The sequence below is a fragment of the Pocillopora verrucosa genome, chromosome 9, assembly GCF_036669915.1.
Source record: "Pocillopora verrucosa isolate sample1 chromosome 9, ASM3666991v2, whole genome shotgun sequence".
Lineage (NCBI taxonomy): Eukaryota > Metazoa > Cnidaria > Anthozoa > Scleractinia > Pocilloporidae > Pocillopora > Pocillopora verrucosa.
In genome coordinates, this window is record NC_089320.1 from 21,611,554 (window position 1) to 21,635,686 (window position 24,133).

A 24,133-nucleotide genomic window follows, 5' to 3' on the forward strand; every position below is an offset into this window, starting at 1 on the left:
ATAAACAGAGTAAGATGCTAAAGGTGCAGTATCTGTTTGGGGTCTTACAAGATAATTTGGTTCCATCAACTGAAATTGAAAAGAGATTCTAAAGCTTTGGAAACTCCCTACCATAGCTAATTTACATCATCAACTAATTTGATAAAACCAAAACCAAAACCAAATTTATGTATAAGACTGTGTGATCAGCGTTTTGGGGTGGGGAAGTCAAGAAATTCAATTAACTTTCTTCTCTACCTTATCTGCTTTCCTATCAACCACTGATGGTGCCTTCCTGCTAACTCCCCTTCCCCCACCCCCCCCCCCCAAAAAAAAAAAAAAAGAAAAGAAAAAAGACGTCTTTGAAAGGAGCTGTGATTTCAAAGGAAGAGTAATAAAACTGAGTCCCAGGGATGTCTGTAAAACTGCTTCTGCTTTAACTTAATTATTGAACTAACTATTTACTTTTTAAAATACATTTTTCAAATGAAGATATTGGGCCCCAAAACTATAAGAATAACTCTCAATTTTAGTTACTGTACATTTATATGGAAAAAAAAAATTAAAATTTATTTCAATTTAGTCAGCCTAAGTGGATGAGTGGATTCAAAGATTATCAAAATAAAAGAAAGTTGGTTTGAGTTAAAGTTCATCTTTTATCTCATCTTGGAGAGAATAGTTTGATTCCACTTGATCCTCTATTATATCTTCAATCCTGGCCAATTCATTTTCAACAACGCTCTCCACCTATCAAAATATGAGGAAAAACAACATAAATGTCAAGCAATAAACTAAAGGTAAGATGGAAAGGGATTGAAAGAAATATATATTTGAAGTAATTGTCACAAATGTAGAAAGAAAAGAAAAACTTTTCCTCACTCCAATTTATTTAACAAAAAATTTCAATTTAACCCTTTAACTCCCAGAAGTGATTAAAATCTAACTTCTCCCTGCAATATCCATACATTATCTAACAAACAGGTAATGAGAATACTCAAACATATCAAGTAGAAGTTGTTGTCTTGATCTAACGCCAAATTCCTGTTACTAATTTTAAAGGAAATATGTTGTAGCTGCAGGGGGGAATTGACTATCAGATCTTGGGAGTTTAGGGGTTAAGAGGAAAACGGTATTGCAAGAAATGAGAATATTGAAACTAGCAATATTATAACTGTAATACTTCCTCGAAGTGTCACTAAATTAAGTCAAGGACAGGTGAGGTTGGTGAAGACTGAAAATAAACTTACTGAAGTATCCTCTTCCAATAGTTTGAAATCATGTTTTGAAAACAACCCATCCTTGTCCTTGTCTACTAATTGAAATATCTGAGGAGAGAGATTCTGACTTAGGAATAACCATGCTATTGCCTATAACAGAAACATTTCCCATAACATAGGAGAGCAAAAAAGGCTTGATTTGAAGCTGATGGGTTACTAATTTGATGACCAGAGAAGATACTTCACCCCCCGATAAACGAGTTCTGTTTACACCCCCAAGAGCAACACCCTTCCACCCTTTAGATCCTAAAATGAATATTCATATTCTCCACACTCTAATCTTCACATTTTCTACAGCAATCACAAGGAGAGTTTGTTTGACAATCAGGAGCTTCTTAAATTGGTAATCATTTCCTTTATCCTTACGATCTTTACATTTGTTTCAAGGGAGATCCTGTAACGAGAAATTAGAAGCCAGTCACTCATATGAATCAATAACAGAGTTTATACTGCCTCTAAAGAGTCTTTTAGGAATTGATACTGACTAAATGGCAAGGTCTTGTTTGTTCATCACTGGAATGAACCTTCTTGGATAGACAGTAACTTCCTTATTCTAACCTTCCTAGCCACAGCTGACAGCTTGTCATTCCACTCAAAAGGCTCAACACCAACAATGGCAGACTCCTGAGAGAAAAAAGCATCCATTTCAAATCTTCAAGGAACACCCATCTAATATAAGCTCTTCATTTCTTTTTTCTTATTTTAAAACATATAACCTAAAGTATCAAGATTTCACATTTACCACCAACAATCTGTTTGGTAATGGTTATCATCTCCTTACCAATTACGAGCCCTGATAATCTGGTGTGACTTATATTTCTATATAGAAAGTCATCCTTTTGTTGATAATAACTTTTGAACAAATATCAACCCTAACATGAGTATCCATATCCCCTATACTTTTCTCTGTTCACTTCCTTTGCTATTGACAAGGATAATTTTGTGTTACAATCAAAGCTTCTAAAGGTGGTGACCATTTCCTTTACTTTCATAAAATAAATGAATGATTCAGCTGTATTACATAACTGTATGGAGAAACTAGAAGCTGGTCACTCCTAGGGTTTAAAGGTTAGGAACAAATCCACCCCAAAGGCTTACTAGAGTGAAAGCCTACATACTGTTTTCAATTTGTCTTCAAACTCCCTAAAACCAACTTGACCATTGGCAATCAGTTCACTCATGTATTTCCTGAAGAAAAATTTGAAAGAAAATTAATCAGCTGAGAAACCTTTTGATTCATTTATAATACATGTGTAATAGGGGGAAAGTTTCTAAAGAAACTATAATAGTGCTGCATCTTTGGGGGGTATAACAAGATAATCTAGTTTTTCAACTGCGTTGATAAATGTAAATTGGCCACCGTAAAGAGTTTCTAAAGTTGTAGTTTCAAGATTTGGCCCTTCATCAGAACAATGTATCAGAGGCCTGAGTCAATATTTTTGTCTGACAAATATGTATCTAAATATAGTCAGTTATCAAATCATTCCAAAGTTGATCCATGATTGATCAAAGTTCAGTAGATAGTCAGTTGATAATGGCTAATGTGTGGTCAACTGTAAATACCTCTTGCATGAGCCAAATGTATCTTGATTGAGTTACAATCAGGTGAAACTGTGGTTAAAAATTATAGGTACATTTGTACTTTAGCAAACTTTCACTTACATAAAACCCTCTTGCTCTTGGGTATTGCTTGCCTCTTGTTCAAGAGAAGAGAACTTAAAATTGTCCAATGTCTGGTTGGGTTCCATATCACAATCTTGTGGAACAAAGTCAGGTATGTGTTTCCACCAAACATTCACTGCTATGTTACGATCATATGACCGTACCTGGTGATACCTAAGGATAATCACATGAAATATTACAATGTATGTTTATTTGTACACCTGATAATATCAATCAATACTGACGTTCATCTCTGAGATTTTCTTTGAATCATAAAAACCCATTTTAATTGTTAACCCTTGGAGCTTCCCAACTATAACTCTAAAAATACCAATTTCATGTGAACGATATTCTTTTCTTTAACATATTGTCATTCATACAAGGATCCTAAGAATTCCCTCCACTTGTAGACTTTCTGATGACCCTCCTTAGGGCAGTTGACCAGCATTCAAGCTACATGGCTTATTCAGCCATAGCTTTCCCCCTTTCAGCAGCATGAAGCTTAGTCAGCAATACTCTTTAAAGTACTTTTTCATGCCAGAAACCACACAGCTTTAAAGATACTTATAAAAGCCAACTTAAAGTCATTAAAAAGCACTGCAAAATTACATTATTCAAATGAGCAAATCTCACCATTTGTAAGGAATGAACAGACAATCACCAGGTTCCATTGTCACATTGAAATACTCTACATCTTTCAAACTGGGATACTTAACAAAATCAACACTGAAAAAAGTTACAGCAATTGTTAACCCTTTATAAGACCAAGACAGAATTTCTCCTTACAATATCAATATAATATCAAGCAGACAAGTGATCAGGAAAAACATTAATTAGGGGATTCTTAGTTGATCCAATACCGAATTCTCAAAACTAACATCACAAGAACTATATGACATACAGTAGGGAGAATTGCTAATGAGATCTTCAGAGATAAGGGATAAATATTTCATTTATTAACACTGAAAAGGTTATGCTTATGTCACAGTTATGCTACCCACAGCCTCCCTTTCATGTTTAACCTTGGTCAAATAAAAAATATTGCTAGACTTGTAAAAAAAATTCAGACCAATAAAGAAGTAACTTAATTTCTTTGAAATTAATCATTGATCAGTCAAACATTTGTTTTCAAAGCTATCCATCGCACTTCTCCTCTTTCTCTTTTGCCAAACAAAAATACCTTGCAAAATATGCAAAGAAATTTTTAGCACAGTATAGACAATCCCATATCCAGTTGCCAAATATGAGCCAGCAAGTTGCTTTAAGGTCACAAAAACACTCATGTGAAAACTGCAACCAACAAACATGTAGGAAATATACCACTTAACAACAAAAACAGTCATGGACTTCAAAATAATATTGTTAATATCTTACCGATCAACATCTACACCAGAATAGCCACCAGATGGGAAATCTATAGGAACCTTGACAATCAAGGAAACAAAAGCCTTTTACTAATATTGCATGGTGAAATCCTTGTAAAAGAGAAATATTTACTAGTATATAGCCTGAAAGCATCATGATGACTATACACTGACTGTAAATTGCTAAAAGCTACTGTAGAGTTCAGAGACCAGGCACTTGAAAGACATTTGGCATTAATACAGGTTGGATTAAAAGAAGTGAAACTTGGTCTTAATAAGACCTTTGTAACTGTTCTAATTAAGGTAAATACCTCTCAAGCTTTCATCTCAGAGTGAGTCAAACCAAAATGTCACAATATTGTTCTAACCCTGGAATAGGTAACAATCTTTTTTTGAACAAAACAACTAAAAGAAAAACAAAATGGCTGTCAAGCACACCTGTTTCTTGTACTTTTTGTAGTCTATAAATAAAAGCTCCTTGGTGCCACTGAATAAACAGTTGATGTTGTCAACATCATCGTTATGTAAGACTGACTTTGTGCCACCACTACTGAACCACATCACCTGGAGAGTTAAAACAACATGGGAAAAGAACTGAACAAACACACAAAATGATTTACAGAAGAATAACACAAAACACAAAAAAGGGACAAAATCAATGAAGAAATCTGCAGGTGTTAGAAACTTGTAAAATTCAGACCCTTTCAAAGAGACTTAATTTTGAGATAAAAATGTATGATCCAGGCTTACTGTTTTTCTAAGAAGGCGTCAATTTTATCAGTGAATTTAATACATTGGAACAATGACTAACCGTGTCGATTAACTTGTCCTTCACAATATCATTACATAAAAGTGGCGGAGGCAATATTACATCTTTCCTGCATTAAAATGGACAGCACTTGAGGTGTAGGAAAAGTTACAAGCTGAGACAATGCCCAAATTATTTTTAACAGTGTTAAGATACTATTTTATTATTAAACTATACTATTTTCGGTTAGCTATATGTTATGAAATGATAGATTCAGTGTTTGAATTATCCATAAAACCCTACTGATTTCTGTCAAGTATTCAAACTCAACAACTCCTGATACATTACATCCAATGCAACTTGGATATTAAGCTGGTTTTCTCTTCCTTCAAGATAGGCAACTTGTTTGGTGTGAAAGACCCTGTCCCTGACGGGCTCCGTTCACATGTGGTTTAGAAGTTTGTATGTGCTGGTTGCAATGCCTGTTACATCGGTGAAACGTGCCAGCAATTTTCCACATGTGCTAGAGAGCACTTAGTCAGTGACAGGGCCTCTCACTTTCTCAGGCATCTGCATGATTCTGCACATTGTGGCCCTTTGTGTTCAGCAGGTAGCTTCTATGTTTTGGATCACACCACTATCAGTTTTCAACTCAAGATAAAAGAAGCTATTCATACTCAAAGGGAACAACCATCCTTGAATCAACAATTACACCATGTAAATTTAAAACTATCCTTTTAATTCTCACACTTTCATGCTTCGCCTCTTTCTTGTTGTCACCATTATTTTATCACAATTCAACTTCCAACGCTTTGTACATTAATTAACTGAAGATGACAGAAGATTCTGCCGAAACATGAATTACAGAATTAAAAGTCTCGTCACTTTCTTTAAATTCTTGACTTGCCTGCACCCTTAAGAAGGATAACTATGCAATCTAAATCATGCTGTCAACACAGGATATTTAATAGTGCTTCAGTCCACTTTTTTGCTGAAAAGCTATTGTTGAAACTGTGAAATTAATAGCTGACTTGATCTTGCAATAAGAACGTGATAACATCTGCACCATCTGCAGACTTCAATCTCAATTCAGAATCTTTTGAAATAAGGAGTTTTACAAAGGTTGTGAAATGCATAAATATAAGCAAACATATTCAATGGAACACCTGACATATCCTCAACTCATGTTTGTTCTAAGGGGTAGGCACAGATCTCATTAAGCAAAAGATAATACATGGCCGTTCAAAAGTTCTCTAGTGATGAAAAAAGAAATCTCTAAAAAATACATTATATCATTAGGCATTAAAGACCACAATATTTTCAACTCAGAATACTCAGGACCAGGCCATATGCGATTTTTCCTGTTTAAATGTGAGTTTATATTACGCATGAAATTTTAAATTATATTTAAATATAGTTAAATTACAGTATTTCGGTCTCTACCTCTACTACTTCAAGCAAATCCATATAAAGGGGTGAATTTATTAACTGAGAACGACTTATAACATACCAAAATTGTATCCTTTTTTACCCAGAAATCATTATAAGGTCTTTAAGACAATGTGTCAGCTGTATGTGAAATCATCAAGTTAAACCGAGGATACAGTTTTAAAATCTTAAAGACTAATACACCATTTAAATGTATTTTACGATCAACACCGCCGAAGAAAATTATGCAAATAAACAATCTATTGTTTTTAATCCACCTCTGGTAAGTTTAACAAAGTAACAACGAAATTTACTTACTGAAGGAAAGGAGGGACACCATTAACCATGTAAATATCCTCTTTTCTGTACGTTGACACAAACTCCTTGAAGCTCACATAGTAGGCAGGGAATGTTCGAATCTCTTTCTTTCTTTGTTCTGCAGTAACATTAAAATCGTTTGATTCGGGTAAAGAAAGGAAATATTCGTCTGTCCATTTGGTCAAGGCCGGCGAGATTTTTGCTCCTCCTCGTATCAAGACAGGCTTTATGGGGGATACGTAGTTTTTAAAAAACTCCATAGGAGTTAAGAAGTCATTGATAACTTCAAGAGAGTGTTGTACATTACGAGATCCGAGCGGCTCCAAGTGACCTGGAGGTGCACTAAAATCCGTTGAAGAAACTTCTTCCAACGAGAGTTTTGCTACGGGAATCAGTGAGAATTGTAAATAAATTATGAAAAGAAAGCGTGAAAGGGAATTTCTTCTCCCCATGATGTTGTGTATCCACTTCGGCTGTGTTCACGTTTTGTTTTCATGCACAGATGGTTGGTAAGATTACGTTCTTGCCTTCATATAAGAATGGGCATAGAATGACGTCACGCGATATCGCTAGGAAGGATGTTTCTATATTTACAGCAAATGCTGAAATTTGCATCTAAAGAATTTATTCTAGAATTCGAGTTATTGTCGTTATTATAAATGTAGATGAAGCGAATATTGAAAAACAAAATAAGACACCCTCTACAGGACTCTTTGATGTGATAATATTATATCGCAGAACACAGCCTCTGTTAAGATATGTATCGATCCGTCTGTTTTTCCCTATGTTTTACATATTTAATCGTCCCAGTTAATTCGTAAAGTTCTGTTTAATTTAAGCAGCTTGTTGCTGAGTATATCATAGGGTTACTTTAAAAGCCATTTATTCAACTTCCTTCCTATATCAGTGCATATTGAGTTCAGTTCAAACCACAAATTTACAATGAACTTATTCGGCTTGAAAGTTGCGTTTATTTTGAACAGTCAATCATGTAGCAGATTTTACTTAAGATTACACGACATACGCTAGCCACTCCCTAAACTGGTGCACTAGAAGAAAGTGGACCTCGACGGAATTTTTTTTCAGCCTTTTCAACTTGATATTATATAGCACAACCCAAGGCCATAATATTTAAGGCAACAAAACACGCACGAATGATAAGGCTTTCTTGATGTTGATTTCAAAAACATCTAGTTTACTGATAAAAATAGTTCCATTCCGATCATGAATAAAAAGTGACGTGAGTTGGAAGAAATTCGACTTCAAAAGAACCTTGATGTTCATCTGTTGTTTTATTTGACTTTTTTAGATTAAAGACTGCGCCGCTAATTTGACGGCCTACAAAACAGGCATGGAGAAAATTTTCCCAATGGATTATGTTGCTTTTAAAAACAGCTGGTTTATTGACGAAGACGGCTTAATTCCGGAATTGCGTAAAAAACATGAAGAAAAAAACATCTGATGTTGAGTTGTGTACTTGAAATGTTGAATCGCCAGCACAATGTCAAAGTATAAAGTGTCCTTTTACGTTTCTTTTTCCGAGTTGTTTTCATATTTACTCCTTCTAAAATTTGTTTGTTGCTTATTTTCTTACCCGCCACAACGACAGAACTTTTCTCTGGGATGTCAGACAATGACAGAAGAAATGTAGAAGTTTTTAAAGCTTAAGAGATGCAAATTAGATATAAATTACACGCGCAGATTTCGACAGCCTAGGTATCAAATAATGGTCTTTGGAAACTTGGCTTCCAGTGGGTAACGCCTTGTGACACATAATTTCCGCTAGTAGAGGGAGGTGTGAAAAAGCCGCGCGACTGTTTTCAACCGGCTCGTTAGTTTAGTGCCTGCAATAAACAAAGAGTTCACGGAGGAGTAAATTAACCGCTTCTCTTGAAGTTGAACGTGGGTAAAAAAGGAAATTCATTTTAGTGATCATAAAAACTATGAACAAGAGGTACATCATAGCAAGTCTACAACAAATTTACTATCTCACGTTACCATGGATGATTCTTAAGATTTTTTGGGTCTCGAATGAAGCTCCACTCGTGAAATTGTGTATTACTTGAAATGAATAACTTTTTTTCTATACTCGAGTCTTTCTCGACGTCCTTAGAAGTCACCCAATGAAGAAAAAATGAATATGAAATCCATTCCAGTATCATTAAATAAAGAAAGACTAACATATTTGAGATGATCTTTAACTTCGAGGAATAGCAACGATAGCCACTGAAAACTGGGTAGTTCTGGAGACAATAGAACATCATTTACTGAGTGCACAATTAACGTTGATTCTTCGGATGATGAGTAGAGATGATTGAAATAGCCAGCTAGACAATGAGTGAGGAACATTGCGATATCAGAACCCTTAAGCTGATATTATACTTGGTCCAAAAGGACGTCGTGAACGTTTTTTTCTCCTTGTACCTTGAAATTGGACGTCAAATTTTAGGCAAAATTTTGAGAAGTCGCTAAAGAATTGTCAAAGAACATGCACAACATTCCCATGATCTGTTGTTTTATTCAGAATTAAAATTCTACAGCCCCCGCATGGAGAATATAGCAACACGGAACAAGATACGTGCAAGTTACTGTAAGTGCATTTACGTATGTATTCTTTATATGGTAAAAAAAAAGTTTTAACCCACAATTAACATGTCACCTCGTTGTCGGAACTTCAGTGTGACAGCCTTCAGTTTTGGAGTTTGAACAGTATTTTCAGCATCAAAGCTTAAAGAAGCCGCAAAAACAATTTTCAATTAATATGCAAAACCTTCACACTATCTTTGTTTCATTCAAAGTGTCAAATTTTACTATATACTTTTAACGGCCCCCGAAAGTAATGTGAAGCAAGGGGTGACAAGCACAGTGGAAGACAACTACGTGACAAATATTTTCAATGCTTTCATTACGGTTTTCTATCCTTCTCCTTTTAGTTCTGGAAAGGAGCAACGTTAAAAATACGAACGTGATTTGAAAGCCTGTTTACACTTTCTCTTCAATGCCATACAACTGAGCCTCTGCATTGCCAGTACTGTATCCCTCTAAGAATTTTTTGTGCCATTCCGCTGGATAACTGCATTCCTTCACTGCAGGCACGTCACTCATGGCCACGCACCAAGCTGAGAGTACTGGGAACTTACCCAAGTCAGTCTTAAAGTGGTCAGTCATTAGATAGAGCCGTTCAAGCCATGGCCAAATGAGATAGTCTGCCATGCTGGGACTTGAACCTGGTAAATAAGAAATATAATAATTTTGAACAAGGGATTTCTCTGCAGACTATCACCTCTATTTGCCTGATTCCTTTACAGGATGTGGTGGAAAAAGGGAATTTTTTTCTAATCCTGTCTCCCTGAATCCTTCCTGTACAATTTATTTGTGTGAGTTCCTGGTATGAAACTAGTTGAAGACTGAAAGATCAACATGAAGAAATAAACATTTCAGAGAAAAGAAATAAGCCTTGGGGCTCATTAGAAAATTAATGTAAAAACCTCATGAAAACTGGGAAACCCTGGCCTTCACATATAGATGGGAGAAGGATATTATATAATTTTTTTTTTATTTTTCAGACAATTAACCAAATTGTCATGTTACCAGTTTGGAAGAACAGGCAATATACTTAAACCTATCTGAATCAAAATAATTGACAAGAGCTCACCTCCAATAAATTTTGTATTCGTCTCTTTGAGTTCTTTTTCTAATGCAGCCAGTTGCTTGTATAGTTCCTCTTTGGCATCATCACCACCCCGTATAGATTTGTAAAAGGCAGATGTGAGCTGCAATGCATAAAATCAAGTAATTGGCTTGGATTTTATCAACCAGGAAGTAATAAATTAATTTATGACACAAATGACATGGCATTGAATTGAGGATCAGTTTTTGTTCCAAAACTCTGTAGCTTCCAGGGCTGCCTCTGAATCTGAAGAAACATTCTATAAGGAGTGGGTAAGAATGAATGTGTACCTTATTACACAGAACTTCAACCAGTAATCGTTGCTTGTGTTTTTCAAATGGATCCTTTGGAAACAAATTTGTCTTTCCTGGATACATATCTTCTAGGAAATCTGAAAGATGACAAATGACTTGATTTTCAGTTTAACCCCAATATTTTATGAATTTTCATGTTTGGGTAGCCAGTCATTTAAAAAGGTAGCCAGTTTTTGTGGAAGTCTTTTGCGTGGAAAAAAAATAAATAAATAAAGGTCTAACAACAGACATGGGTTTTTTTCACCTCATTGCACAGGAATCTGCAACTTAGGATGAAAATGTGACATTTTGTAAATTTTGACTACAATTTAGACTAATTTGGTTTAAAGCTTTCCTTGCTGGACTGGTTCCATCAAATTTCAATCCGGGGCAGAACCAGTGGGCTTTGGGATTTCAGTAAATCAAACTTGAACCCTTCCTCCTCAGAAGAAATCATTCATAAACAGGAAAATATTTTATGATGACTAATTTCAGAAGGAAACTAGTCGAGTCAAAAAGGAAAGATTGATATTTTGGATCTCAAGCAGATGAGTCCGGTTACCCAAATACTATTGCCTGGAGAAAATTCAGCGATTTGTTCTACGTACAGGTCCGTGTTAGGTCACATGACACCCGAGTTGTTACATCGCCAAGCACTTGCCATGAAAATCAGTACTGTTATCGGAAAAACATATTAACTCCTCTAAATAATGTTCTAAGTAATTATTCTGAAAAGGGAAGTGAAGACAAGTAACAACAATCACACATGGATCGAGAAGTTGCAATAGTTTGACTATAAATATACGGTTTTCAAGTCTGAAATCCAGGCCATGAAAGAATTTTCTTGTTTGGCCCGTACGCAAGATTTCAAAACCTTGTCCCTTACCACAGCATATTGCAGACTCGTAAATAACCTTTCCACCAGGCAGCTCAATCACTGGGACCTTTCCAACGGGGTTCAGCTCGAAAAACCATTCTGGTTTGTCTTTCAAGTTGATGTTCACACACTCGTGCTCAATCCCTTTTGCTGCAAGCACTAGTCGTGTTCTCTACAAACATGGAATAGACAATCGCTGAGTATATTTCGCAGAATGTGTTACAAGTACCCCGAATAGAAAATCAACGAGAAAGAAGGCAGATGAAATAAATACTGAAGCTGGCCTTTCACAACTATGGCTATCAAGTTTAATACAGCACGCACAGAACGTCAAAATGTTTACCTGTGCGTAAGGACAAAATCGCATACTGTAGAGGCGGAGGCCATCTGTTTTTGAGACAGGCTTTTCGGATCCTCTAGAAAAGTGAGTCATTTTAGTCCACAGAACGATAGCTCACAGAGTACGTTTGCTTTCGAATGAGTTTGCACCGTCACTGCACACTCACTGCGCAGTCACTGCAGTCACTGCACAGTCACTGCGCAGTCCCTGCACAGTCATCAGTCACGCATTTTAGAGTCACGCACGCTTGAGATCACGTAATATTTTCATGCACCTGTGCAATAAGGATCTTGTCACGTCACTTATCGTACTTCTCTACTTAGAGTTACATGCGACTGACAAGCAAAGATAAGCAATTAACAAACGATCTTATTCTTCTTTTTATCAACTATTTTGCCCGATAGTGAGTTAATTACTTGACACTCGTACCGTAGTCAAGTTTTTGGAAGTTATACACCATACTGAAACGATCCATGCACAAGATGGGTGAGAGATCCTACAACACTATTGCACGTCCAATTAGCTAATAGCGACTAAAGATCGAGTTTGGATCTCTTAAAGGATTTTTTGCCAACACATTTCCACTCCTCGTGACGGTTACTTACCACTATCGGCCGACTCATACAAGACCTTTCCGCCAGGAAGCTCTATAACTGGGACCTTGCCAAGCGGATTCATTAAAAAAAAAACCAGTCTGGCCTAGACATGAAGTTATGTTTAAACATTCGTACACGATTCCTTTCGCTGCAAGCATGAGTCGCGCTCTCTGCACACAAATCATTCATCATGCATCAGCGGAAAAATACAAAACAAACGAAAAGCTGACAAATTTGCAGAAGAGGTCCGCCTGGGAGTCATACCTTAACGTCTTACCAGCTTGTGGGAGGGGGGTTATTTCACCAAGGGGTTTCATGATTAGAAATTATCACGATTATCAAAGATGGGGGAGGGAAAAACCAAGTCTAAAACCTCTTCTCGGCAAAGCCTTTTAGCTCGTGTAACAGAACGTTCATTGATGAGATGACTTGTTCAAAGAAATATCGAAAGGACAGTGAACAGAATTGACGTATACGGAAGTGGCAAGACTGATAAGATGATAGAACCCTCGCTAGTTTCCGCTGCAAGACGTAGGAGGCGCTTGATACATTTTTCATCGTATACTCTACCTTACTAACTTTTTTCCCTCTGTTTTCGGCACATTAGATTTTCAATGTGTGTATCCACACTTATTCCAAGTAATAGTCCTACATTTGGAATTTCTAGTCGTTCCCAGCCTACCATCGTAAAAATGCAAAGGACAGCAGCTTTCATGGCTTACTGACCGTTATGGAATGATTTACATACAATGATACACAGCAACGACTCAACTTCTACGCTGGTGGTAACATCGTTTTCTAAGAGTATATTCTCAACCTTGTTACTGAATATGCGATTGTTTCTTTAGTTTTTATTTCTCTCGTTTCGTACACAGCTATATGATCACTAATAAACACAGAATCCTTTCTACATTGTCGGTATCTCTAGGATCGTGTTTAACATTTGTGTTTCAAGCTTTTCATTCGAGACCAACAAGCTGTGCATCTGGATTTTTCGCTTTGTAGCCTTCATAGAACTTTTTGTGCCATTCTGCCGGAACAGTGCACTCCTTCACAGCAGGCACTTCACTCATGGCCGCACACCAGGCTGAGAGCACTGGGAACCCCTTCAGGAGATCAGTTATTAGATAGAGTCGTTCAATCCATGGCCACATGAGGTAGTCTGCCATGCTGGGACTTGAACCTGTTACAAGAAAGCCGGAATGTATGCATTTTTATTATGTGTGATACTTTTCCCCAACATTCCAATACTCAAATTAACCAAACACCAGATTTCTTCTTATGTTTCTAAGGTCCTACATCTTGCCATGTGTCTAATGTGTTTTTTAATGTAAAAATCTCCAAGCACAATTCAGTGGATTTTTGTTTTAAAAGGAAAAGACTATAAAAACTGGGATAACTTTTTTATTATTGTACACCACACAAGTGAATAGTACTTTTCACATGTGCTGATTGGCTAGTTTGCAAGTGACTGGCAAGAACTTTTCATCCCCAAGCAGCTGAAGAGACAAAATCATGTAACAAGAGTTTAGTTTCGGACCAGTTTTCAGAATAATGACAAAAATAAACTAATTTTTCAGTTTCCATGTGGTATGAATGTGAAACAATTATTTACCCTTGTGTCAGTGAAACTGGCAGATACAGATTGATAAATATTGATCTGTGCGAGTTTAATTGCCTTTGTTGTCAATTTTCCAGAAGAAAAATTTTACTCTGGAAATATATACCTGCCAAATTAGACTGGATACTTAGCATTGTTAAATGAAAAAATGTTTGGACTTCAGTTGAAAATGTAGGGGGATCTTTCAGCCACATTTAGAAATTGTCAGAAGGACTTCTGCAGTAAAGTTCAGAAGTTTTTGGATTTCCATTAGAAATTCAAGAAATATATTCTAATCACACTCTTCTGACATAAGAAAAAGTTGTCAGGTGTAGTTTATTTCATGACCCACCTCCAACAAATTTTTTTCCATTCAGTTCTTTTTCAAATGCAGTCAGATGTTTATTTAGTTCTGCCACTGTTTCAGGACTTCCGTTACCCAGCATCTCTTTATAATAAGCAGGAATCAACTAAAAAAAATAATACATATGCCAATCATTCCCAATAACTAAATTAAAAAATTCTGCCACCTGCCATTTGCCATGTCCAAGTCTTTGCTATGTGATTCAAACTTATTACCATTTATTATATAAAACAGCTTTAATAAAGATCAATCATACCTTGCTTCCCAAAACTTCAACCATTATTCTCTGCTTGTGTTTTTCAACTAGATCTTTTGGAAATAGATGTTCCTTCTCTGGATAAAAATCCTCCAAAAATTCTAAGTAAACAAAATTAACAAGGAGTTGACAAAGGGTCTGAAGAAAGTTCAGCTTGAGAAAAAGTTAGAACTAAAAAGGGCTTGCTCCTTAAATATTAGGTGAGAATGAAAGGGCTACATTTATGATTATTTGGCCTATTATGTTATCTCTATGAAAAGTTCCAAAAGGTTTTGTGAAGTGAAGCAGGAGAAACTTTAAAAAACTGTTGAAGGAATGAATGAATGAAAACTTAATTAACGTGTCAATGTTTTTAAGCTATAGATTAGCTAATCGGGGACACCGATTAGTTTACCAATGGTTGCCGAGATTGGCCACACAAGTTCACAGTCGGAAATTTTAAACCATGCAGAGTTTCTATGAGAGCTTCAGAGTTTCCTACAATTTTTTGGCAAATCAAATTTGGACCGTTTTTTCGATCGGTTCTGCAATCATAGGCCGGAAAGTGAGATGAGAATCGTGCGTTCCTTTAGCGTCTTTCTCATTAATTAAACACTAAGGAGCGCAAAACAAAAGCAACAACAGCAACAAAAAACATTTTACCAACCGCAGCATATCGCAGATTCATAAAGAACCTTTCCATCAGGCAGTTCGATCACTGGGACAGCTCCAGCTGGGTTCATTTCGATAAACCATTCTGGTTTATCCATCAAATTGACGTTCACACATTCGTACTCGATTCCTTTTGCTGCTAACACAAGTCGTGCTCTCTGCAAATAAATCACCGGGATGAATACAACTCAAACTACAATGAAGTATGGAAATGATGGCTTATTACGGAAGCTTGCTAGAATGTGCCAAACGATCGAAAATAAAGACAAGCACCAAACAAAAAACACAAAACACGATGATGTGCCGCGCACGCAAACAAGTGAATGAAACAGTCGTAAAAGAAACATGCAAAGCGCCTACGAGCTACGTTGCCTCAGACACGATGTACTTTACCTGTGCAAATGGACAGAATCTCATACTGTAAAGGCGAAGGCTCCCGCCTTTCAGCGCCGGCTTGTCAGATCCTTTCGAAAAGTGAGCCATTTCTCCACGAAAAAAAAAGCAAACTCAACTCTTATAACAGTCACGGTGCGACCATAAATTTTTGCAGCGTCACACTGACGGCCCGGTATTGGCTACTTTCATGTTGAGACAGCTGACCTGATGAGTCACGCTATATTTTTGTTCAGTCGAGTCACGACTGAAATCGTTCTTCGCAATACATTGGTAGGATCGAACACAATTTCCCCAGCGAACGTTTCATCATTTTTCTCACGATATAGAACCATCATTGTGGACGAAGACGTTCCAACTGCCACAGAGTTAGTCTTTGTTCGACGCGACTGGAGCTGGACGCGAGCTAATCCAAAGGAAGAGGAATTTTCCAGTAACTTGCCCATGGACAATGGGCAAGGACAAGACCACAGAGTTTTCTTTCGGGTGTGATTCATGTATTTTGACCGTTCAATTCTTTTTATACGAGGCGAAGGGGTGGGGAGGGGGAGAGGGAGGGAAACGGTTACAGTCAAACCTGTCTTAAGCGGCACCGTATTCCTGATGGCAAATTTGGACAGTTTTCAAGTGGTTTAACTTCAAAGATGTATCTAAGTTATCTGATTTATTTTACCATCACTAAAGTATACTTCTTATAGTTCCTGAAAAAGAATTTTCAGGGGGTTAACTTTAGTGAATGGGTGGAATTCAAGAAGAAAAAGGGTGTAGTCCTTCGCCCCAAAAATTGCTCTAAAGACAGAGATTTATTATTTTACCGTAGGTTTTGGAATACAATTAGTAGAAATAAAAACACGATTCTTCACCGCAGTGAGCCCTCCCATTATGCATATCAACTGTTTCATGCTCGAAATTATTAAATTTTCCACGACGTGAAATGTGACATGGGCTAATAATGAGGCTAGAGAAAATAATAGTTACATTCACTCTCATTTTTTTCTGTATATCTTTTTACGAAAATTTTTTTTTCTAACGTGTTCTTCACTATGAGCCAAAACATTAATCACTTCGTCGACTGTCGCAGTTGCCTTTAATTCCTCTTCAGCTTTCGTAAAGTCCTTCTCCAGGGCATTTGTGTCAACTGATCACTTCTCTTAAAACCATTGCTATCAGGATACATTCAATGTTGTGGCCGTGTCTTCCTTTTCGAAATCTTTGATTGCCTCTCCGCCGCTGTGTCCAAGTTTACTCAGAAATGACTTAAACGAAGATCTACAGCACAATGCAAAAAGACAAAAATAATGAAACTTGATCCTAATAATGCAAGGGATTCGTAAGAAATAAAGTTTTCCCATAAAGTATTTAAGAGTAATTAGCCTATGTACAGCCACCCCTACTCTTCAAAAGAAAATTGGAGGGTGGGGTGGGGGGTGGGGGAGGCGCGGCTGTACACTATGAGTAATCAGCTTACCTCAATTGCATGTCAGTTCCTACTCCCCTCTTCTGTTCGAGCTGTATCACAGCCTGTTTACAGGCGGGTATCAACGCCGTGACGAGGTCTGAGTCGAAGGGGACAAGTGTTTCAAGTGTTTTAAACACTAAACCCTGAAAAAAGAAGAGTAGTGCGTAAGGTTTTACTACGTCAGTTAAAAAATGCGCGGAAATGAGATGTCGACAAACGTCAGTAACAGGCAAAAACATTCACATTTTTCCTTTCATCAGCTTCCAGTTAATGAACCCTTTCACCCTATGAGTGACTGGCATCTTATTTCCCCGTACAATATCACCCCTGAATCAAACGTTAAGGTCACGAGAGTAAAAGAAACGATTACCAACAAAAGGGCCTCCTGACTGTTAAACAAATTCCCCTCGTCAGGATCTTAGGAAATGTATACAGAATAGTATGGAGAACAGGCCTACTGATCATGATTGAACCCGTGACACCCACAGCTGATAAGAAAAGCCTTATCGCAAAAGAAACAAATGGAAAATAGCATGCTATGTTTGTTATTTTTCCTACGTAGTTGTTATTTTTGCCCATAGCTGTAATCTCAGACAATCTCACCTGGTACAGAGTGATTTTACTGTACAAGAAATTTCTTAAGTGAGGCAACAGAACTTCCCTGAAAAAACAAAGAAATCACCTCAAAATGTCAACATTACTCCCTAAATACACAACCTTTTTAATCCTTAAAAAAAAAATTTTAAAAAAAATTAAAAAAAAAAAAAAAGAAAAGAAACGTACATTAAGGGAACAACAAGTTCATTCTTTACCTGGAGTTCATTTCCGGTGTTTTCGTACAAGCTCCAACCATCAAACGTAAGATTTCAGTGGCTGAAATGAAAAAAGAAACGAAAGGAGATTCACTATAATATGTGCCTGTTTAAAAATTCACCCGTCAGCAACTATTCCCATTTGCCACAACATGTATCACACTTGTCCATCCGCAGCCATTATTGTTATTATTTACTTTATTTTATGTAACCGGGAAAACGATCAGGAAAAGGTTTCACTATCTTTACAAAATTTGCAACAGCTCTATTACATTATATTTTCCAGTAATGTCTAAATGTCTTGATGTCTGATGTTCGCCTCCTCAAATCTAAACATGCAAACAATGAGTACATTAAGAAAAGATACTGAGAACCGCAAGTTTTTTTCAGTTTTTAATTGGCTGTTGTCACCCTCTATAAATAAAGTTGATATATATTTAGTATTATCAACTGGGTTGATAACGGAAATTGGCCATCTTAAAGAGTTTAAAGGCTGACATTTCGAACGTTAGCCCCTGTTATACTCTCCTACGACACAGCATCACAGTTTCTTTAGAAACTTACCACCTGGATACATACATATATACATGCATATTACAACAATAAAAATTTCATTACTTAAGCCTATATCGACAAGAGCTCTTTTTTAAATATTTACCTTCCCTTCCCTTCCCCTCCCCTTCCCTTCCCTTCCCCTCCCCTCCCCTCCTCTCCCAACAACAACCCAACTACCATTATATTTGAAAGCCTTTACCTTGCCTTCTTATCTCGGGGGGTTCGTTTCCCGCGGTAAACTGATTACACGTTAGCAAACAAAACATGATAGATTCCAGCAAAACTGGGGTGTTTCTGCAATGGAAAAATGAGAAAAATTATCCATTTTGTTCTCCGTTTAGCTGGCTACGATTTCCTTCCCTGAATTTATCTGTTCGATCCTTAAAGGAGAAGAAGATTAAATTTGACATATTTCCTCGCCGTCACTTTCACGCGCACAGGGTCTAAAATGTTTCAGACTAGTTCCTGGTTTACCAATGGACCGATCTAGATTGTGTGCATTCCAACCTCGTCTTCAGAGGTCATGTGAGGGGGATGGAGGGAGGGAAGGAAGGGTTTCTTTATCCACAATGAATTCTAGGAAAGTGACTTTTCGAAACGATTGAGCACACAGCCCCTTTAAGTTTTCATTCGTTTCAGTAGCTGCCCCTTTAAAAACAGAGCATATTGAAACGAACCCGTTTCATTGTGAAACTTATTGTCCATAAGAAAGGAAAATGAGGCATTAATCAAAAAGATAATTGTAAACAAGAATGTCTACAAATCAGTTGCTAGTACCTTGCTGTCTCAGAAGAACAGAGCGTTTTCCTAAATAACTGCTCCAAAAAGGACAAAGTCTGAAAAAAAAGGTCGCAAACCGAATAGTTAAACAACAATTCTTTGATATCATTTCTTCTAAAGTTTACCTTATAAGAACTTATCAATAACAACATTTGAATAAGGAACCTACTGTCGCTAGATTCGCAGGCTGCTGTGGAAGGCACAAGAAATTCTCTTGAATGATCTCCACAACGAATTGGCGGAATTCGCTACAGTGAAAAAATTGAACGATTTTATAGAACGAAAGCATTAACAACATTCTTGGAACTTACACCTTCTAAAAAAAAGTTGTTGATCTTTATGTACATTCGCAAGTCTAAACACTGGACAGAATATTCCCATTATTTTTTCTGTTTCAGAATTTCCATTGTGCTTCTCGCATGGGAGCAATTTTCATTTATTGTAGACAATAAGGATTGCAAGGGGTTTTCTTCACTACGCCCTGTGATTGGACAAGCACACTCACGACACATTCTTATCCAATCAGATGTAAAACTAACACCAATCGAAACTTGATCCTTCGCGTTTTCCCGCCCTTCAGACAATTTGGCGGGAATGTTACTTGCTTTCATTTTAAGTTCTCACAAGCTCCCTGATGACAATTTCCTTTGCTCAGATTAGCCATTGTTAATGACTTAGTTTGGTTTTACGACACTCAAGTTCGTAATGGTAATCGCTAAGAAAAGATTACAAAGACTTCATAATTTTTCGCGAATGCAGAATGGAAGCCGTGTGAGTGCAATGAGTGTCTTTCATAAATGATGTAAAGAAATGAGCTATTTATAGCTTCCTTCCTGTTTCACAAACCTGTTCTCAGGTGCAGGATCGGTTAAACATGATCCTTTGAGAACTACCTGTGGAAAGTCCATAGAAAGAGCACTCAGAATTATTGTTGTGCATGACGTTTGCGATAACAGCTGAAGGTAAAAGTTAAACATTATTTTGTTCACTTCTCCTTCAGTCAAAATATCAATTCAGAAGAAATAAAAAGAAAGGAAAAAAATACCATTCGCCGTGAATGAGAAGGATAGAAAATACGCTACAATATGTGGCCTCCTTTTTGTGACGTTCAAAATCGCGTCGAACTTGCGGGAACCCGCTAGTTTGGTGAGATTCAAAACCACCAAGGGAGGCATATACTCAAAACAAAAAAGGAAAATTCAGAATAGATAAAATTACAACAAACTGCAACCTACCACCTTGGAAAATATAAGTTTTATTGCCGTAATTGTCATGCGTAAACTTTCTGTCGTCATTGCGCGGTGATATGCATACAAAAAACATCTAATGCTATCGAAAAAAAATTGAATATGTAACAACCCATAAATGGTAAATGAGCAAGTTAACATACCAGAAAAGGGTTCTTAGTCGGAATATTGGCTGCCTGAGAGGAAGATGGCAAAATCTGTGACAAAAAATAATTTCAACAAATTAAAACATTTCTTCTAAAAGCTAAGTCGGTCTAGGATGTAAGAGCGAGCAGCCAAATTGCTTTGGTTGGCTGAAAACTTTAAAGTCCAATACTACACCATTGAGGTTCTCGTCGGTTGTTGCAACAACCATAAAGGACTGCGCAGATTGGAAAATTGCGATGTAAGAAGTATCAAAAATATTCCATTTTAATAATTGCAATGCTCAACAATTTTTCTCTAGCCTGGGCGAACAAACTTTCTTTAGCGCGTTCTTTCGGTTGAATAAAAGTTGCTCTTACCTGGTTGAAAAGCCGAAAGTACGAGATGAATATTTGTTTAATCTTTCTCCGTATAAATTCATCTCTCTTGAAATCTAGGCAGGCAAGACCCTGTAGAAACTGCGAAAAAAAAAACACAATTATAAACTGCGAATGTTTAAAATACCTCACGTAGCCAACCATGGGAACTCAAGCGCACGACAACGAGACTCAGTCAAGATTGTATTTGATTGTTTGCGAGTTTTCTTGACCAATCACGGTGGGAAGTAGAGAAAAACCAATGAAATCTCAAATTTCTTTCGGTACTAAATTGGGAATTACTCGAATACTTTGATCCAAATACCTGATGTAAGTGTGCTTTGATACACTGCATGACCAAAGGTGCAACAGGTTTCTTGCTGTTAGGGAGTGGGAGAACAAATTGGTCAACCAACCGAGGAAAAAGACATCTGGGTTGAGTCTGAAAATAATAAAGAGAGATTGCACAGAAGACGAAAGTCATTCAACCTTCAAATAAGGTTAATAGCAACTTTGATTGCGCGAAAAGATCTGTAAAATTTCAAGTTATTCTAAAAAACGGTACTAACGCCTTACCCGGCTGTAAATGATCTTATAACAATGCTTGGTCAGAAGTCCAGCAACATGATATGCAATCCTATCAAAAAACATACAAATAGTCTCACCACTGATTACCTCACACATTTTTACCTTAACATTTTACCTAAACTGATCATAATATTAAATGGAACCACCTTGAAATTATAGCAAGTACAAGAACATACAGATTTTCAAATGAAGAGCCAGCCTTTCATGAAAATGTTCGCAGAGAAAAGCTTTTACGCTATTCGTTGTTTGTTCACATTTTAAGTTACTGGTAATCATTTTAACGATCACTTCTAAAGACGTGTTTTGAAAATACGATCCGTCAATATTTAAAAACCATGTATCAGTGGAATGCGTGTTTGTGGTAAAACCTCTTTCGTCGTGGTTGTCACAGCAGAGTGCCTTATATTTCAATAAAGACTAAGGAGCTTGGAGGTCCACAACTGCGCATGCCCGGAGCTTTTCCCAGGTATTTTTGTAGCATATGGGGCAGGTAGTATTATCGTTACTTACCTCAGTAGATTCGCAGGTCCAACATCTTTTAGCACGTGGTCAACATACTTGATGACGTCACCCAGGTATCTCTGCACTGTCTCGCGGAACTGGATTGAGTCGTCAAACTTTGTCTGTAGACATAGTGGAAACAGTTATGTATTCGTCTGGGAAATTCCGCGTTGGGCAAAAATTATTAATTTTAGTAATTCCAGAAGTTTCCACAATTCATAAGTAAGATAGTTAACTGTTCTTTTATCAATAACTATGGGGCCGCATGCCGATTAAACGTCATGGGACCTAAATTTATAGTAATCACGACAGCCAATCAAAATAAAGCTAGACATCACCAAGAGCCAATCGGGCTCAAGCGCGGGAAAGAGCCGCTGAACACATTGTCATTGGTTTGGGTTCTGTTTCTGATTGTTTGAAAAAGTGTCATGAGTTTTCTTAATGAACAACACAACGTAGGAAAATAAAACAAATGCAATAGGTGGTTATTTTCGATACTCAGTTGAAAATTTCTCCGTAAGCTAAGTTTTACTTACCAGTGATGCGTGATGACGCCCTAGCGCAACAATAAATAGCTGCAACGATGTTTCACTACTTTCACCAGTTCCGAATCCAGGCTATAAGAAGCACAAGTATGTATTAAAACTTCTCACTGAATAAGCACAATTGAAGGTCAATGTCTTTCTTGATTAGTTTCCTGAGGAAAAAACCCTGCGCAGACCCACTGTAAAAATCGCGCGCGGAAGTTACGAGTGCCTGATATCAAATCACAAACGGTTTTACTAGCCTTTCCGTATAAAACATAGGAGAAGTGCATTTGCACGCAAAAATTCGCTAAGTGGATCTTCCTCTTCTTCAAGGGCAAGAGCCATAGTCAGTCTTGCCAGACCTGATAATGGAGCGCTCTTAGATTACTAATCGGTCACGTCATAGGACCACTTCCAAAACTCAGCGCGAAAATCTCGAAAAGAGCACGATTGGATGCCAATTACATAGCTTTTGGGACTGTCCTCGTCTACAATATCGAGGTTTGAGTGATATCACCGTTCTTGTCGTATCCAAAAAGAAAAAAGCGCATCTTTGCGACCTGTTACCGCAATGGCAGTGAAGTTAAGTTAGTGGTATTACCTGGCCCCTCAGTAGCTTCTCCAGCTCGGGTAATTTACCCACTACCCTGTGAGACAAAAGAAACAGCAAACGATTACAAAGAACTCAACACGTACATTATAATTAAAGGGAAATTTTTCAAAATGTTAAAAATTCATCCTTTGGTTGAGTTGAACACCATATTTTAAGATTTGACTTTATTTTTTATCACCTTCATTTCACTTCGATAACATGGGGAAAGGTCGCCAAGTTTCTCTAAGCAGGGTTTCATGTAGAAAACCCTTAAAATAATATCAATTTTAGTATGAAGTACAAACAGACTACAACATAAAATGTGCAGCTAAACTCGAAAACACACGGAATCCCTCCGAAATTGGACGGAACCTTCCGAAATTTGACATAACCATCCCAAATCAGACGGAACCCTCCGAAATTATACAGAACCCTCCGAAATCAGATGGAAGGTGCCAAAATCAGATGGAACTCTACGAAGTCAGACGGAACCCTCCAAAATTAGATGGAACCCTGCGAAATCAGACGGAACCCTACGAAATCAGACGAAACCCTCCGAAATTGGACGGAACAATCCAAAATTAGTCAGAACCCTTCAAAATTATTTGGGATCCTCCGATATTAGAAGGAACCCTCCGAAATAAGACGGAGGGCTCCAAAATCAGTCGGAACTCTTTGAAATTAAATGAAGCCCTCCAAAATTAGACGGAACCCTTCGAAATTAGACAAAAACCTCTACAATTAGAAGGAACCCGC

General features: G+C 37.2%; 4 protein-coding genes across 5 annotated transcripts in view; all 4 read right to left on the reverse strand.

Annotated features, from left to right (window-relative positions):
• Positions 1-313: 313 nt before the first annotated feature.
• LOC131779888 (tRNA wybutosine-synthesizing protein 5-like) lies at positions 314-7,296 on the reverse strand. Its single transcript, XM_059096489.2, has 10 exons — positions 6,777-7,296; positions 5,094-5,160; positions 4,721-4,846; positions 4,293-4,342; positions 3,552-3,644; positions 2,919-3,092; positions 2,375-2,444; positions 1,815-1,880; positions 1,227-1,304; positions 314-726 (listed from the first exon to the last, which is right to left on the reverse strand). Exons 1-10 carry the CDS (start codon positions 7,226-7,228, stop codon positions 622-624), a joined length of 1,281 nt encoding a protein of 426 aa, XP_058952472.2. The 5' UTR covers positions 7,229-7,296; the 3' UTR covers positions 314-621.
• A 1,978-nt stretch (positions 7,297-9,274) lies between these two features.
• LOC131779894 (glutathione S-transferase omega-1-like) lies at positions 9,275-12,131 on the reverse strand. The gene is made up of 5 exons (XM_059096495.2): positions 11,960-12,131; positions 11,626-11,788; positions 10,737-10,837; positions 10,432-10,549; positions 9,275-10,003 (listed from the first exon to the last, which is right to left on the reverse strand). The coding sequence occupies exons 1-5, from the start codon at positions 12,047-12,049 to the stop codon at positions 9,759-9,761; spliced, it is 717 nt and encodes a 238-aa protein (XP_058952478.2). The 5' UTR covers positions 12,050-12,131; the 3' UTR covers positions 9,275-9,758.
• Positions 12,132-13,332: 1,201 nt separating this feature from the next.
• Positions 13,333-15,976, reverse strand: LOC131779914 (glutathione S-transferase omega-1). Its single transcript, XM_059096516.2, has 5 exons — positions 15,817-15,976; positions 15,419-15,581; positions 14,773-14,873; positions 14,505-14,622; positions 13,333-13,735 (listed from the first exon to the last, which is right to left on the reverse strand). The coding sequence occupies exons 1-5, from the start codon at positions 15,904-15,906 to the stop codon at positions 13,512-13,514; spliced, it is 696 nt and encodes a 231-aa protein (XP_058952499.2). The 5' UTR covers positions 15,907-15,976; the 3' UTR covers positions 13,333-13,511.
• Positions 15,977-16,477: 501 nt separating this feature from the next.
• Positions 16,478-24,133, reverse strand: part of LOC131779891 (protein MMS22-like) — a 31,653-nt gene continuing 23,997 nt past the window's right edge. For both annotated transcript variants that reach the window (XM_066172182.1, XM_059096492.2), the window contains exons 25-39: positions 23,387-23,432; positions 22,795-22,875; positions 22,268-22,380; positions 21,746-21,806; positions 21,495-21,611; positions 21,173-21,271; positions 20,813-20,866; positions 20,269-20,315; positions 19,592-19,670; positions 19,420-19,478; positions 18,842-18,936; positions 18,088-18,148; positions 17,879-17,936; positions 17,285-17,418; positions 16,478-17,085 (exon numbers count right to left, since the gene is read on the reverse strand). In XM_066172182.1, the coding sequence (XP_066028279.1) occupies positions 16,983-17,085; positions 17,285-17,418; positions 17,879-17,936; positions 18,088-18,148; positions 18,842-18,936; positions 19,420-19,478; positions 19,592-19,670; positions 20,269-20,315; positions 20,813-20,866; positions 21,173-21,271; positions 21,495-21,611; positions 21,746-21,806; positions 22,268-22,380; positions 22,795-22,875; positions 23,387-23,432 (1,207 nt within the window). In that variant the 3' untranslated portion in view covers positions 16,478-16,982. The remainder of the gene's footprint in view (positions 17,086-17,284; positions 17,419-17,878; positions 17,937-18,087; positions 18,149-18,841; positions 18,937-19,419; positions 19,479-19,591; positions 19,671-20,268; positions 20,316-20,812; positions 20,867-21,172; positions 21,272-21,494; positions 21,612-21,745; positions 21,807-22,267; positions 22,381-22,794; positions 22,876-23,386; positions 23,433-24,133) is intronic.

What these genes read in the sequence shown, in the direction of transcription:
- LOC131779894 (XM_059096495.2), bottom strand. Translation starts at nt 12,049, where the DNA reads ATGACTCACTTTTCTAGAGGATCCGAAAAGCCTGTCTCAAAAACAGAT. An exon ending in GATTTTGTCCTTACGCACAG is followed by an intron (nt 11,789 to 11,959) that starts GTAAACATTTTG and finishes CCATGTTTGTAG; the next exon opens with AGAACACGACTAGTGCTTGC. An exon ending in GAATACAAAATTTATTGGAG is followed by an intron (nt 10,004 to 10,431) that starts GTGAGCTCTTGT and finishes CTTATTTACCAG; the next exon opens with GTTCAAGTCCCAGCATGGCA.
- LOC131779888 (XM_059096489.2), bottom strand. Translation starts at nt 7,228, where the DNA reads ATGGGGAGAAGAAATTCCCTTTCACGCTTTCTTTTCATAATTTATTTA. An exon ending in AGGACAAGTTAATCGACACG is followed by an intron (nt 4,847 to 5,093) that starts GTTAGTCATTGT and finishes TTAACTCTCCAG; the next exon opens with GTGATGTGGTTCAGTAGTGG. An exon ending in CTGTTCATTCCTTACAAATG is followed by an intron (nt 3,093 to 3,551) that starts GTGAGATTTGCT and finishes GATTATCCTTAG; the next exon opens with GTATCACCAGGTACGGTCAT.
- LOC131779914 (XM_059096516.2), bottom strand. Translation starts at nt 15,906, where the DNA reads ATGGCTCACTTTTCGAAAGGATCTGACAAGCCGGCGCTGAAAGGCGGG. An exon ending in TTGAAGTTTTGGGAAGCAAG is followed by an intron (nt 14,623 to 14,772) that starts GTATGATTGATC and finishes TATTTTTTTTAG; the next exon opens with TTGATTCCTGCTTATTATAA. An exon ending in TGGAAAAAAATTTGTTGGAG is followed by an intron (nt 13,736 to 14,504) that starts GTGGGTCATGAA and finishes TTCTTGTAACAG; the next exon opens with GTTCAAGTCCCAGCATGGCA.